The sequence below is a fragment of the Hylobates moloch genome, unplaced genomic scaffold (assembly GCF_009828535.3).
Source record: "Hylobates moloch isolate HMO894 unplaced genomic scaffold, HMol_V3 SCAFFOLD_7, whole genome shotgun sequence".
Classification (NCBI taxonomy): domain Eukaryota; kingdom Metazoa; phylum Chordata; class Mammalia; order Primates; family Hylobatidae; genus Hylobates; species Hylobates moloch.
Genome location: NW_026652282.1, coordinates 70,664,044 through 70,679,078, shown reverse-complemented (window position 1 = coordinate 70,679,078; position 15,035 = coordinate 70,664,044). Strand labels below are relative to the sequence as shown.

Here is a 15,035-nt window from a genome sequence, read left to right as displayed (position 1 = left end):
AAAAAAAAAAAAAAAAAAAAAAAAAAGAAAAGTAAAAATTAGTTGTAGTGGAGACTACTTCCTGGCAAGGATAAGGTCTTCAGCAAACATTTACATTTATTTAACAAAACTTTAAGAGATTTTGAGTTGATGTAGTTTTCTCCATTTAGATAAAAAACAGGATGCTACATCCATTTTTAAGCTTTTTACAATGTGAAATTTCAAACATAAAAAAGTAGAATAAAGTAACCCTCCACATACCAGTCTCCCAGTTTCAACAGTTATCAACTCATGGCCAGTCTTGTTTTCTTTGTAATGAGGACTAAGCTCTGATTTTTTATCTTGCCCAAATTCTTACCTAAGGGGTCTAGGGAGTTATGCCCTACAAACCATAAATTCTCATCAGATGGGTTTTATTTGACCCTGTATATTGTGACTTATTTTTCATTCTGACTCTGGCATAACATTATGAAACAAGGAAAAGATATTTAACCCCAAAATATATTTCCTTGCCGTACCTTGAAATTGCCCTGCAAAGTCTCTTGTGGGAAAAATCCACATTCTGTAGAAAATCCTTTCCCCTCTTTATTTTGCTTCCTTTCTTTCCAGATCCAGGGGTAATCAACTAAGAGCCAGGCACCCTTTTAGGTCCAATAGGAAACATTTTACAACCTGCTCTGTCTCTGAGGTCTGCTACCTGAGAGATTCCTCTGCACAATAAAATTTGGTCCCCACAATCCTTTATTTTAACCTGAACATTCCTTTCCATTAATCCCAGGTCTTGAGATAAACTCAACAAATTGTCAGCCAGAAAATGTTTAAATTTACCTATAGCCTGGAAGCACCTCCCCCCCGCCCCCCACCAGCTTTGAGTTGTCTCGCCTTTCTGAACCAAACCAATGTATTTCTTAAATGTATTTGATTGATGTCTCATGCCTCCCTAAAATATATAAAACCAAGCTGTACCCCAGCCACCTTGGGCACATGTTCTCAGGACCTCCTGAGGGCTGTGTCACGGGCTGTGGTCACTCATATTTGGCTCAGAATAAATCTCTTCAAATATTTTACAGAGTTGGCCGGGCATGGTGTCTCACACCTGTAATCCCAGCACTTTGGGAGGCCGAGGCGGGCGGATCACGAGGTTAGGAGATTCAGACCATCCTGGTTAACACAGTGAAACCCCGTCTTTACTAAAAATACAAAAAATTAGCCGGGCATGGTGGCAGATACTTGTAGTCCCAGCTACTTGGGAGGCTGAGGCAGGAGAATGGCGTGAACCCGGGAGGCGGAAGTTGCAGTAGGCCGAGATCGCGCTACTGCACTCCAGCCTGGGCGACAGAGCGAGACTCCATCTCAAAATAAAAAAAAATAAAATATATCTATCTATCTATATATATATATTTTTTTTTTACAGAGTTGAACTCTTTTTGTCGACAGTATTTTCCACTGTTTCTCTCATTTCACCATCCAACCCTGTTATTTTGAAGCAAATCCTAAATATCATATCATTCTATCTGTATGTATTCCAACATATATCAAAAAGTGTAAGGGCTCTACTTTTTAAACATAACTACTGTTTTTGTTTAACATGTGCTTAACACTTATATCACATGTCTTCCTTTGCATCTTAAGTTTTTTCTAAGGCATCTATCCATTTTGTTTCTTTGGTCTTGTGCTCTTCCTAGTTTAGTTTTCATATCTGAAATGATTTTTTCTTTAATTTTTTAACTCCATTTTTTACAAATGTTCCTGTTCTCTAATCACCTTTTGAGTTTTTCTAATTTTGATTCATGTTGTTCTCTCAGAGCTGCCACCATTTTGTTAATTTCTTTTAGCACATAATACCATAATTAGCTATGTTTTTCATCTAATTTGTGAGGCTTTCTGACATTCTTTTATTGTCTATTGGGATGCTATTTTGTTCCTTATTCCCTTTTTTCCAATGTACATTGAATGTGGTTCAACTGAAATCCTTTTGCGTTGCTCATTTTTAAGTGAAAAATGTTTTCCCTTTGTTTTCAATAGGAAGGATGGGCCAGTAAAACTATTCAAACTGTTTTGCTGGAGACCTCTCTACTGTGTTTTCAGGAAGTAATCAAACATGTAGCCTGAAATCTGCTGGCTCTGTTACCCTCCCCTAGTTTCGTCTAGACCTTCTCTTTCCTTTGCCTCTATTTTCCCCGCTGAATTTGGATTAGGTTCCCAGCAGTTACTCCTCAATGCAGGACTATCCCCTCATTCACAAGGTGAAGTCTGCAAAACCCCTTCCCAGTTTCTGCTGCTGTTCTCAGAATGGTCTGCCAAGCTTCTAGTGAGTGCCTCATAGCACTTTTGGGGTTTTCTAGCTCTTGGGGCTATAACAGTTTTTTTGATCTTCTCTTTATTTCCTTTTGCACACTTTCTTTTTTGTTTGTTTGTTTTAAGACGAAGTCTCGCTCTTGTTGCCCAGGCTGGAGTGCAATGGCGCGATCTTGGCTCACTGCAACCTCTGCCTGCCAGGTTCAAACGATCCTCCTGCCGCAGCCTCCCGAGTACCTGGGATTACAGGCGCCTGCCACCATGCCTGGCTAATTTTTGTATTTTTAGTACAGACGGGGTTTCACTATGTTGGCCAGGCTAGTCTTGAACTTCTGACCTCAGGCGATCTGCCCACCTCAGCCTCCCAAAGTGCTGGGATTACAGGTGTGAGCCACTGCACCCGGCCTGTACACTTTCTAATACCATGTGGGTGTTACAGCTATTGGTGGCTTGTAACTACCCACTTCTATTTTGGGGTTCATGATGATATTGTATCACCTTGCTTTGTTATGCATGTTGTCCCTGGGAGTTTGGTTTGGGTATCCTGATTGTACTGTCTGTTTTTATGGGAGTTATGGGGGAGATTCAACAACTGCTGCCATCTTTACAGATCTTTTTATCTTTCACTTTATCATTTGCTCAAGAATAGAGGTCAAGTTGTTGACCTAGCATAAACACTCACTTTTCAGAACTTGAAACAAACCTTTGGGTCACTTATTCCAAGCCCTTTATTTTATCTAATAAGGATATCTATAAGGAATCTCAATTCCAGAGGTTAAGTGACTTTCCTGAGGTCATAGCTATTTAGTATCCACCTAAAAACAGGAAGCCAGTCCTTCTGATTCTTAATTCAGTACTCTTGAATACTGAAACTCTTTTTATTAGCCATTCCTAAGGGCTCACACCATAGTGAATTTTTAAAAATTAAAATAAATTTTCTAAGTTAATGTTTTAATGGGTAGTATATTTTTCAAAAAATTCTAAAAATTACATGGCTGTAAATACACATTTTGTTCCATGAGGAAGAAGTTCAGAGATTTTAAATTACATTTACTAATGTTTAGTATTTTATGGGGAGGTCAGAGTGAATAAAAATAATTGTCAATTTAAAAATGATATTTTTATCTTTATGTTGTGGTGGTTCCCTAGGCTACTTCATTTGCAATTTTTCCCTTTTTATGGTAGCCACTAAAAAGTAGACTTAAGATGTAAATATTTAATATAGAATTTAAGATAGGAATCAACAAAACTACTTAAACCTGGGTTGAAATTCAGTTTCTGCTTAATTTTGTGATGTCATTATTTTGAGTGGCTACAACATGAATTAAGTATGTAGTTTCACCTTTGCATTCATTGCTCAATCAAGTTTTCCTTGCCAGCAATTCTGTTTTTCCTAAAAAAGAACTTACTCTTTATTAAAGCAGTCACAGTAAATTTTCTAGTTCTATGTAATTTTCTTTCCATTCTGGTCTTCACTGGTTATAAATAACACATGGAATGACTTTCAAGGTAGAAAGCAGAAATCCATTTTGAAATGTTCTATAAAATAAAGAGTGATTTATGGTTTCATATGATTTGAGCTGAAAGTACTTGGGCTTTGCCAGGTCATCAAAGTCCTGTCAGGGGAATCTATTATTTATTGTTCGATATGCTGGGAGTGGTGTAAGTACTTTATTTTATGTTTATCTTGTGTAAGCATAGTGTTAGGAAAAATCAATCCCAGATACTAATACATTTTAAGAATATATCATGGGGAACTAACCTAAATGTTATAGTTGTAAATGATGAGATTTGACATTAAGAATTTGGATTAAAGGGGGATTTTGAAAAATGGATGAATAGTGGTTTTATCCCTGTAAAATATTTTAGGTGAGGTTCTTGGGTCCTAATTTTAGCCTAGCTCCTTCATTTGATAATGAAACATCTCTATTTCATCTAGACAGGTTTTTAGAAAATTGCAGAAAGCTGGTACCATACATATTAGTATATGATGATATAACATTCCATAAGCTTCTAATTTTTTTTCTAGCTGCCACCTTTGTAACAACCTCAACTGTGAAAGTCATGATGGAGGAAACCTCAGTTTCCCCCACTACAGCTGTTATGAAATGCTAATTTAATACCTAATATTTACCTGTGTTTAATAAAAATGACTTGCCAAAGTTGTTGTCTTGCCATCAGAATTATACATGTTTGCTTATAATACTGTGGCAGAGCAAGTTGTTTGGTAGAGCCTCTCTAATGAATGTAATAATTATATTTAATAATGTGAAATGTTTAAATGGTATTAAATGTTTGATGAACCTCTAGAGTTTACATAAAGAAAAGGTTATTGGACTTTTTAAAAAATGATTTTAAGTTGCTAGATCTTTGAAGGTAACTAAAGTAAATAGTAAGCAAGTGATACCTTTTATTTCCTTCAAATAACTAATCTTATTGAAGGGGAAGGAAGAGGAGGGAAGAGAAGCAACATTTACTGAATGTCAGTGACATGCCAAGAGCCACTGTGTATAGTGTTTGATGTCATTTTGTACCTGTTCCTCCCTGCACCCATATGAGATGTATTATTAACCCCATCTTACAGTTGAAAACATTGTACTTGTATATTTGTGCTCACACATTTTACAGAGTGGTTCCAGTGGAATGCTGTATGATTTGACCCTCATCTAGGTTATCTGTTTCTAACTCATGTCTGGCTTTTCCTCATGGGAGAGACTGTATAGTTCAAAATAAGCACATACATGTTTCATCTGAATGCCTCACAAATATATTGTGTGAACTTGAGTAGTTGTTCACTTTTTTAGCGTTGAACAGGTGTTATTTTGAAATTAATCTAGAGTTTAAGTGCTATTAAAATTGAGCTTAGAAATATTAATTTAAACAAAACAGTCATTATTTTACTAAATTAGCAATAAGACCAAAAACTTTTAAGTATGCACTTAGAAATATTAATTTAAACAAAACAAGCAGTCATTTTATTATTTTACCAAATTAGCAATAAGACCAAAAAGTTTTAAGTATGTTAACTTTTCCTAAATACATTTTTTTTTTTTTGAGACGGAGTTTTTCTCTTGTTGCCCAGGCTGGAGTGCAATGGTGCGATCTTGGCTCACTGCAACCTTTGCCTTCTGGGTTCAAGCGATTCTCCTGCCTCAGCCTTCCGAGTAGCTGGGATTATGGGCACGCGCCACCACGCCTGGCTAATTTTGCATTTTTAGTAGAGATGGGGTTTCTCCATGTTGGTCAGGCTGGTCTCAAACTCCCTTCCTCAGGTGATCTGCCCACCTCGGCCTCCCAAAGTGCTGGGATTACAGATGTGAGCCACCGTGCCCAGCCCTAAATAATTTTTAAAAACCATGAAGCATAAAGCTCCAGTTTTATACAAGTTTATCCTCCTTGCTTTGACTACAGTTTTTATTTTTATTTTTTGAAATCCTGATTTGACCATGATCTGGCTAAAGTCCTTTCAAGACTCCCTATTCCTCAGAGGTTCAAGTTCAGATACTATAATTTGGCTTCAACCTCTTGGAAATTTTTTTAAATTTTGTTTTACGTTGGTAAGAAGACTTGACATGAAATCTCTGCTCTTAACAAATTTTTAAGAGTACAATACAGTGTTGTTAACTATAGGTACAATGTTGTAGAGCAGTTCTTTAGAAATTATTCTTCTTTCATAACTGATACTTCATGCTAGTTGATTAGCAACTCCCCATTTCCCTCTCCCCCAAATCCATGGCAACCACCATTCCACTTTTTGATTCTGTAAATTTGCCTATTTTTAAATACCTCATACAGGTGGAATCATGCAGCATTTGTCCTTCTGTGACTGGCTTTATGTTTGTTGCAGCATGTTCACAATGGGTAACATGTGAAAACAACCTAAATGTCCATCGACAGAAGAATGGACAGAGAAATGTGGTATATCCATATAAGGGAATATTACTTGGTTATAAAAAAAAGTAATGAAGTACTGATCCATGCTGCAACATGGATAACCCTTGAAAACTTTATGCTAATGAAGTAGGCCAGTCCAAACACTTTTTTTAAAGCATCACTTTTTGGTTCTCCCTTCCTTTAACTTTGCCAGGAATGCTCCTTTCCACTTTCCTTTTTCCATCTTCTGCACTCCTCAGTTAGGGTTGTTAGAGACCCTGAAAGACCCAGCTAATTTCTCCTGTTCTTTGGAGCTTTCCATGACTCCCTCTACAGAGGGAGTGTTTCTTTCCATTGTGTTTCTATGACAGTTTTAAATACACTTATTATTTTAATCTCTTTAAATTCTTGTTACATAGACTCTGAGCTCTAACAGGCTAGGGATTATCTTGCAAAAAACGTATGGCAACCTCTCACTACCTAGCACAGTTTGTTCTCTCTCTCCCTTCCTCTCCTCTTTCCCGATTTTCTTTTTCTCTTTTTCTTTTCTTCAGCAAATATCTATAGAGAACCTATTACGTGCCTCCTGTATCCTGGAAATTCTGTTTATTGAATGGGTGGGAAGAAATATAAAATCTTGGCCAAGACGACATTGTTAACTGTATTATTAGTTTGCTATTTTAGTCATTCTAAGCATGAAGATAATAGGCCCTTGCCATTTAACATTAGAATAGCTTATGAATTTCACAAACTTATGGGAATGTTTGGATGGAAGTATTAAGGAAAAACACAAATGATAGTCATTTTGGCTTTATGTAATTTGGACTCAAATCATGTTCAGTATTGAAATCCATTCTTGGCTTTGCTTTAATAGCAGAGATTTGACTTCTGACATTGTTGATCACAGCCATGGAAATAACCACATGTGTAACTGCCTACCCTAAGTAACAGTTATCTTTGGGCCAAATGGAGGCGAGTAATTTTATTATTGTTCACCATTGGAGTTGGCATCTGGTGAAAATAGGTATATGTTTGGGGTAGTGTTAGATGGAAATATAATGCTTCTAAAATATCATTCTGAAGGATAATAAGAGTAGATAGTGTTCATAGGGCAAGTACCCTTGCTAACAACAGAACTGAATTCTATGAGGTAGATCATGATATTCTCATTGATAGATGAAGAAACAAAGGCTCAGAGAAGTCAAGTGACTTATCTGAGGTTGTGCAGCTAGGTGAGTAGCAAAACTAAGATTCAAGTCTAGGTCTGTCTGATTGAGACCATGCCTGTTTCATTTTGTTGCTGTATTGTCCTTAAATCTTCATTTTCAAACTTGCATCCAAGTTGGAGATAGTGAATTATCATGGTAATTTGAATTGGGGATACGGAATTACCATATTACTTGGTATTTGGCAAGTTATTTAACCTTTCTTTTTTTTTCTTTTTTTTTTGAGACGGAGTCTCGCTCTGTCGCCCAGGCTGGAGTGCAGTGGCGCAATCTCGGCTCACTGCAAGCTCCGCCTCCCGGGTTCACGCCATTCTCCTGCCTCAGCCTCTCCGAGTAGCTGGGACTACAGGCGCCCGCCACCACGCCCGGCTAATTTTTTGTATTTTTAGTAGAGACGGGGTTTCACCATGGTCTCGATCTCCTGACCTCGTGATCCGCCCGCCTCAGCCTCCCAAAGTGCTGGGATTACAAGCGTGAGCCACCGCGCCCGGCTATTTAACCTTTCTTAACCTATTTCCTCACATAGATAATACTTCCTGCCTCCTAGGATTATAATGAGGAATAAATAAGATGATGTATGTGAAAATACAGTTTGAAGGATAAAATCCTATACTAATATTTGGTGGCATTGTTATTAATGCTGTAATTATTACACATAAGAGCATTAATCTTTAACATACTCATTCTGCCTCCTGAGTATTTCTTTGCCATTATCCTTTTAACTAAGCTGCTTATCAGCTTTTAAAGTACCATAATGACTACATTTCAGTAAAAAGGAACGTTATTTCTTTAAGTGTAGCAAAAAGTTCAGATGGTCTTAAGATTTCAATAAAGGTTTTAAGTTAAAAACTGCATTTAGCTATTTAAAACTTTCTCCTATTTCCCTCTACTCCAGAAATTCTTATTTTGTTTACTTGAATTATATCTGAAGTTAAGCTTGGAACGTTTACTTGAATTATATCTGAAGTTAAGCTTGGAACTTTATGATGGCTTGTTTTCAATGATTGATATTTAATGGTTATTTTCAGTACATTTGTTAGAACTTCTTTTGTTTTGAACCGAGCATTATATGCCCACAAAATGTTCAACACTGGAAAACTAGTTCCTCTGTGAAGGCAGGCTGGAGCTTGTGTTTAATAGGATTTTAGCTAGAGATTGACTATATCAATTGTTTCCATATGCATATTGCTTTTTATATACAGAAGATGACTTTCCCCTTTCCTGAAATCCTTGATGCTTAGTGTGTGGTTTAAACCCTTGCCAAAAGACTGGTGCTGTTTTTTTTCCTCTAAGTAAAAACATGAGAGGATCAGGATGTTTCATCATGGTGAAGGAGTTCGTAGTAGCACTATAGAATTACACTAAACTTTTAAAGCATGCTTTATTTTTATAACTAATATAAAAAATACTAGCTTCTATCAACATGGTAGATCATATGTAAGTCTGGAACTTACAGGGTATTAACTATCAAATAGAAAACTTGATTTTTTAAAATCATAAAACATTATCTTTGGCAATTTTTAATTTTTTGTTGGTGCTGGTAGAAGTAATATATATATGTCTTTTTATGATAATCAGCTTTATGGTATGATTAAGTTTGATTCCAAAGCAGTAATGTTTTGTTTTTATACTGCTATCTTGGTCAAAAGCAAAATAATGTATCTTGTAAGCGGCCCCTTTCTAAACTAGCTGACATATTTCTTAAGCTAAAAAATGTGTGCCATTCCCTCTCAGAGGCATTGTGGCTTCAGAGTTATATCTGGGTTTAAATTTCAACTCTAGAACTTTTTTTTTTGTTTTAAGCGTTGGGCAGAAAGTTAAGATATTCATGTCCTGGTTCTTTTTCTTCTCTAAAATGCATATGCATATGGTTATCTCTCAGTGCAATTGGGAGACTCAGATGAGCTAATGTGTGAACATGGTTTTTAACTGAACAATATATAGTAGTTACAGTTGCTCATTGATGGTAATTTACATACAAAAAGATTGTAAGTACTTTTAAAAATTATTTTTTCTTGCCAAATTAAGCAGAGCTGCTTTTTAAAAAATATCTCTGGCCGGGCGCGGTGGCTCATGCCTGTAATCCCAGCACTTTGGGAGGCCGAGGTGGGGGGATCACAAGGTCAGGAGATTGAGACCATCCTGGCCAACATGGTGAAACCCTGTTTCTACTAAAAATACAAAAATTAGCTGGGTGTGCGGCGCATGCCTGTAATCCCAGCTACTCAGGAGGCTGAGGCAGGAGAATCGCTTGAACCAGGGAGTTGGAGGTTGCAGTGAGCCGAGATCGCGCCACTGCACTCCAGCCTGGTGACAGAGTGAGACTCCGTCTCAAAAAAAAAAAGTCTTCCACATAATAAAATTTTCAGTATGAGTGGTATATGTTTAAGAAACATCTTACAGTATAATTAGTATAAACTTTATAATTCTGAATACAAGCAAGGATGGGTCTCTTTGGTTAAACTATTCTATACAGCAATGGCATGAATTGAACATTTTATGTAAAATATATATATTTCTACATTCTAAATGATAACAGGTATGTGTTTTTGTAGGTTTGCCTGAATCCATCATTGCAGCTGCATGTTCAAGAAGTGGCCGGAGAGTTCTGCATGTTGATTCGTAAGTTTATCAACGATAGCATTTAATACTTCCTAAACATGTCTATACAAGATTAAAATTTACATAAACACATATATGTCTGTACATATGTACATGTATGTGTATATCATACATAAACTTAAGTTAGAAAAAAGATTGGAGTTGTTTAATTTTAACCACTAATATGTGAAATATATAGCATACAAGTTTTACTATTCTGTGAAATAGTGATCTTTCCTTTGAGAATAAACCAAATGCATCATTTTATTTTTCTCATGAGTGATTTTGTTTAAAATAACAAGTAATTCTCCAAGAGGCTTGGAAACCTCATGCCTGCCCCTTTTTCTACATATGTGTGTGGGTATATACAACCTATATATGCTATTGTATTTTAGGCTTCATATTCGATGGTTGTAAAAGTCAGCCAATAGATTTTGAGTATTATTTTCTTAAACTTCATCAAAATTTAAACTTAGGAAGTCTTAACTAGGAAAAATATCTACAATTATGTTTTTCCCTTTTTTTCTTAAATGTGATGATAAACAGGAGGTTGATGGAAAACTCAAGTTTAAGATAAAGCATAGGTTAAATCTCTCCATTTCTATATCTGCCCAAAACAAACCCCTAATCTCCCACCTTTCTATTAAGTGCTTTTGACTATTATATCTTGGCACTTTAATTCTTCATTGAATAGGAATAGAAAGAAGAAACACACTTTTTATTTTCTGTTAGATATTAACTACAATGTTTTTCAGAATGCTACAATATAAAAAAATTAGATTTGTCATAGCTTATAGTGTCTTCCCATATGTTATCTCATTGTAAATATGTAGGAATCCAAAAAGTGGCATGAGTTAATCTTCTTTTAACCTGTTCTAAATTCATTTTGAAAGGATATTCTGTTACAATGGCTAAGATTTGCGAGCAAATGGATGGAATTTCTAAATTGGATTCAGTTTTCATACACGCCCTGCCTTTGTAATTCGCTTTTACTATTTCACTATTGTATGCACGACTGCTTGTGTTAATCTCTCAATTCAATCTTTTTGACATATCATGGATTTACATGTCAGAAAATCTGCTACCTTGGGCCAGGTGTGGTGGCTCATGCCTGCAACCCGGCACTTTGAGAGGCCGAGGTGGGCGGATCACTTGAGGTCAGTCAGGAAGTCAGGAGTTTGAGACCAGCCTGGCCAGCATGGTGAAACTCCATCTCTACTAAAAATACAAAACTTAGCTGGGCGTGGTGGTGCATGCTTGTAATCCCAGCTTCTTGGGAGGCTGAGGCAGGAGAATTGCTTGAACTTGGTCTGGAGGTGGAGGTTACAGTGAGCCGAGATTGTGCTACTGCACTACAACCTGGGCGACAGAGAAAGACTGTCTCAAAAAAAAAAAAAAAAAAAAAAATCTGCTACCTTGAAAGCCCAGGCACTGAGACAGTATGCTTTAAAATATTAATTCAGATATATTTTCATGACCTTATTTAACCTAAAATTAAAAATAAAATACTTGCTTCTCATTTCTTAAAGGTAGAATGATAGTAAAAGTTATTATTTGTTGAGCTTGCACTACGTGCTAGTCAACATATTAGTTTCTTTACACATGTTATGTAACTTAATTCTCATCACAGCCAAGTAAGGTAGGTGGTGGTATCCCAGTTTGACAAATGGAATGTGGGACATGGAGACATTAAGTAATTTTTCTAAATTTACCTTCCTAGCATATGTATAATTTTAGTTTCAAATTTACTTTGTGTGTAGTATGTGTTTTTTCTTCTTTCTCTTTTTCTTTCTTTCTTTTTTTTTTTTTTGACACAGGATCTCACTCTGTTGCCTACACTATAGTACGGTGGCATGGTAATAGCTCACTGTAACCTCAAACTCCTGGGCTCAAGTTATCCTCCTGCCTCAGCCTCCTGGGTAACTGGGACTACAGGTGCATGCCATTGCACCCAGCTAACTTCGAACATTTTCTGTAGAGATGGAATCTCGCTATGCTACCCAGGCTGGTCTTGAACTCTTGGCCTCAAAGGATCCTCCCAAAATGCTGGGATTACAGGCATGAGCTATCGTACCTGGCCTATTTTGTGTTTTCTTATTCCAGAACATGAGGTCTTCCCAGAACGAAGACTATTTTACAAATCAAATTGGGTTTACTCATATTCCAAAAATAAAGTTTGATTTAAAATATAAGAGCCTAGATCTTATTTTGACAAGCAGTGAATCAATTAGAAAAGCTTGATAATATGGTTGTCTTAAGACATTATAGTATAATAAAAATGGCATTTCAAAGTGACAAAACTTTTCTTCTTTTGTACATCCTCAGACTTGGTAGCTTTTGAAAGTTTAGATACATCTAGATATTGATTCTCCCACATCTTAAGCTTAGATTTGGGGGCTTCTTTGGCACCATTATCTGAGGGTAATGGTTGTCTGCATACTGTTGATATCTCCTGATCTGAATCTGTTCTGAGCCCCAGTTTCATATAGCCTATCATCTGATATCTTCATCTAGATGTTCCACAGACACCTTAACATGGCTAATATTAAGCCATGAATTCATCCTCCCCATTCTCACCTCAAAATGTACAGAACCCAAAAAACAGCATCCTGCTCCCAGTCTTTTGGAATGATAACATCGTCTACCCAGTTGCTCACCTTAACGAAACTTGGAAACTTCTGTTGATTTTCTTGCTTTATCCTCCAGATTTATTCAGATGATTTTGATAGTAATAGAACACATTTATTGATCTCTTCTAGGTACTATGATACATACTTTGAAAACATAATTTCACTTATATCCCCTAACTTTAATAGCTCTCCATATCTCTTTTTCTTTATGCCACTGTCATTTCCCTAGTTCAAACCTTTGTCATTTCTCAGCTGAGTGAGCTCATAACCTCCTGACTTTATCTCCAGCTCTCTAGTTTATTTGTCACACTGCCGCCAGTCACATCACTCTGCTGCATGAAATCCTTCAGTGTTTCTCTGCTGCCTATGTTAGTGATTTTCCAAGTTAAAAAAAAGACTTAATGAGGGAACTGAAACAACTTAAAAAGATGAAAGCAGAGCTGCTGTGGTTGAAATGAGTGGGTCTGGGTCAGTGTAGATATCACTGGCTTTTAGGAGAAAGTCCAAATTTTCTGTGTGTCATACAGCGCCATCTATGATGTGGCCTTGCTTACACCTTCAGCCTCATCTCTTGCCACTTCCATCTTTAGGTGTAGATACCAGCAATGCTGAAATTTGCAGTAGCTGAACATATTGTAGTCTTTACTTCATCTTCCCACTTTTTGTCTGGGATTTGCATAAGGTATCCCCTCAGCCTGGATTGCCTGTCTCTATCCCTCAGCCTGGCTAACCTCTATTTGTCTTTCAGTGTTTAGCTTACATACCACCTCCTCAGGGAAGTCCCACTTCCTTAAACCCCACTGGCTATGTGTCACAACTATGCCCAGGTTTTTATAACACTGTATAAGAGTGCCATGGCATTTATCATACTCTTAATCATTCACTTCCCTGTCTTCCCCACTACCCTTTAAGCTCTTACATCATAGGTCTTATTCATCTTTGTATCTCCAGCACCTAGCACAGTTGCTGGTATACATTAGATATTTGATGGATGGATAAGTACTAATACATATTTGTGTGTATGATTTTTTTTTGTCAATGGTTAGTTTGATGATGTATAATCTTTATGTCACACACATTTTGGATAAATAGCTGTTGTTAGAGATGTAATCTGTGGCTAAAAATTAAAGTATGCAGTCAGTAACCTTGACTTTTAGTGTCATCAGGTTTTTACACTATCACCATTCATTTTTATTGAGAATCTTTGTGCAAGGAATTGTGCTAGATGTTAAGAATGCAAAGATAAATAAAAATACACTGACTCACAATCTAGTAAGGGAAGTAAAGAAATAGACACACATGCTATGCTATTTGACGGAGGTATATATAAGGTGCTATAGGGGGACAACTAACTCAGTAAGAGGGCTTCCCATAGGAATAGGTAACTTATCTAAGGTTCTAAGGACAGGTAGGATTTCATCGGATGAGATGTACTAGTAGGGGTTGGAGCTGGGAATAACATCTTGGACAGATGGAGCAACATGTACAAAGACTTGAGAGATGAAAGAGAATGACAAGTTTGGGAAACTACACGTAGTTCAGTATGACAGGCGCAGAGAATATACAATTAAGTACAAGTTGGGGTGGAAAGTTGAGGGTACAAAGGTAGGGCTCAGGTCAAAGAATTACTTTATCTTATAGACATTAAAGAGCTATTAAATGCTCTTAAGCAGGGGAATTAAATGATCAGATGTGTGTTTTAGTACTCCACAGTAGAGAGCTGGTTGGAGAAAGGTAGGCAGACTTGCTAGGTGGCTGTTTGCAATGGTCTAGTTTACGGATGATGAACTGAATACACTGTTGGCAATCAGAATTAATAAAAGGTAGAAGGATTTGAGGTTATAGCAAGAATTTTTGGTGGTGGATCAGATAAAGTAGGTGAGGGAATGGAAGGAATTACAGATGACACCCAAGATTCTGGTTTGAGCCATTTGGTGGATGGTGGTGACAATTTCATTTACTTACGTGAGGAATTCAAGAGAATGTTCAGACTTAGGGATAGAACTGGGGAAGGGAAGATAATGTGTTCAGAATTGAAGATGTTGAGTTTGAGGTACCAATGACATACCTTGGTGAAGAGATCCATTCACCTAGGGATGTGTGTGTGTGTTTGTGTATGTGGGTATGTGTATAAGGAGCCTGAGTGGAAGATCTAGAGCTGGAGATAAGAGATTTGGGCATTATTTGTGAATAAATGGCCGTTAAAACCAAAGAAGTGAATAGAATCATCCTGAAAATGCATATAGTGAAACACAAAACAGGCAAGTATAGAAACCTGGGCAAGAGCAACTTTTAAGGCATGGGTAAAAGGAGAAAAGCCATCAAAGGAGATTGAAAGGAAACAATCAGAGGTTGAGAAGAAAAGCAGGAGGATGTAGATTTTCATATATGGCGACTTCACTCCTTGAAAACCTTAGTGTCTCTCTAC

At 36.9% G+C, this 15,035-nt stretch overlaps 1 protein-coding gene across 1 annotated transcript in view; it reads left to right on the top strand.

Annotated features, from left to right (window-relative positions):
- Positions 1–15,035, top strand: part of CHM (CHM Rab escort protein) — a 207,683-nt gene that overhangs the window by 11,018 nt on the left and 181,630 nt on the right. Inside the window, exon 2 of the mRNA XM_032756221.2 lies at positions 9,932–9,998. Coding sequence (XP_032612112.1) covers positions 9,932–9,998 — 67 coding nt within the window. The remainder of the gene's footprint in view (positions 1–9,931; positions 9,999–15,035) is intronic.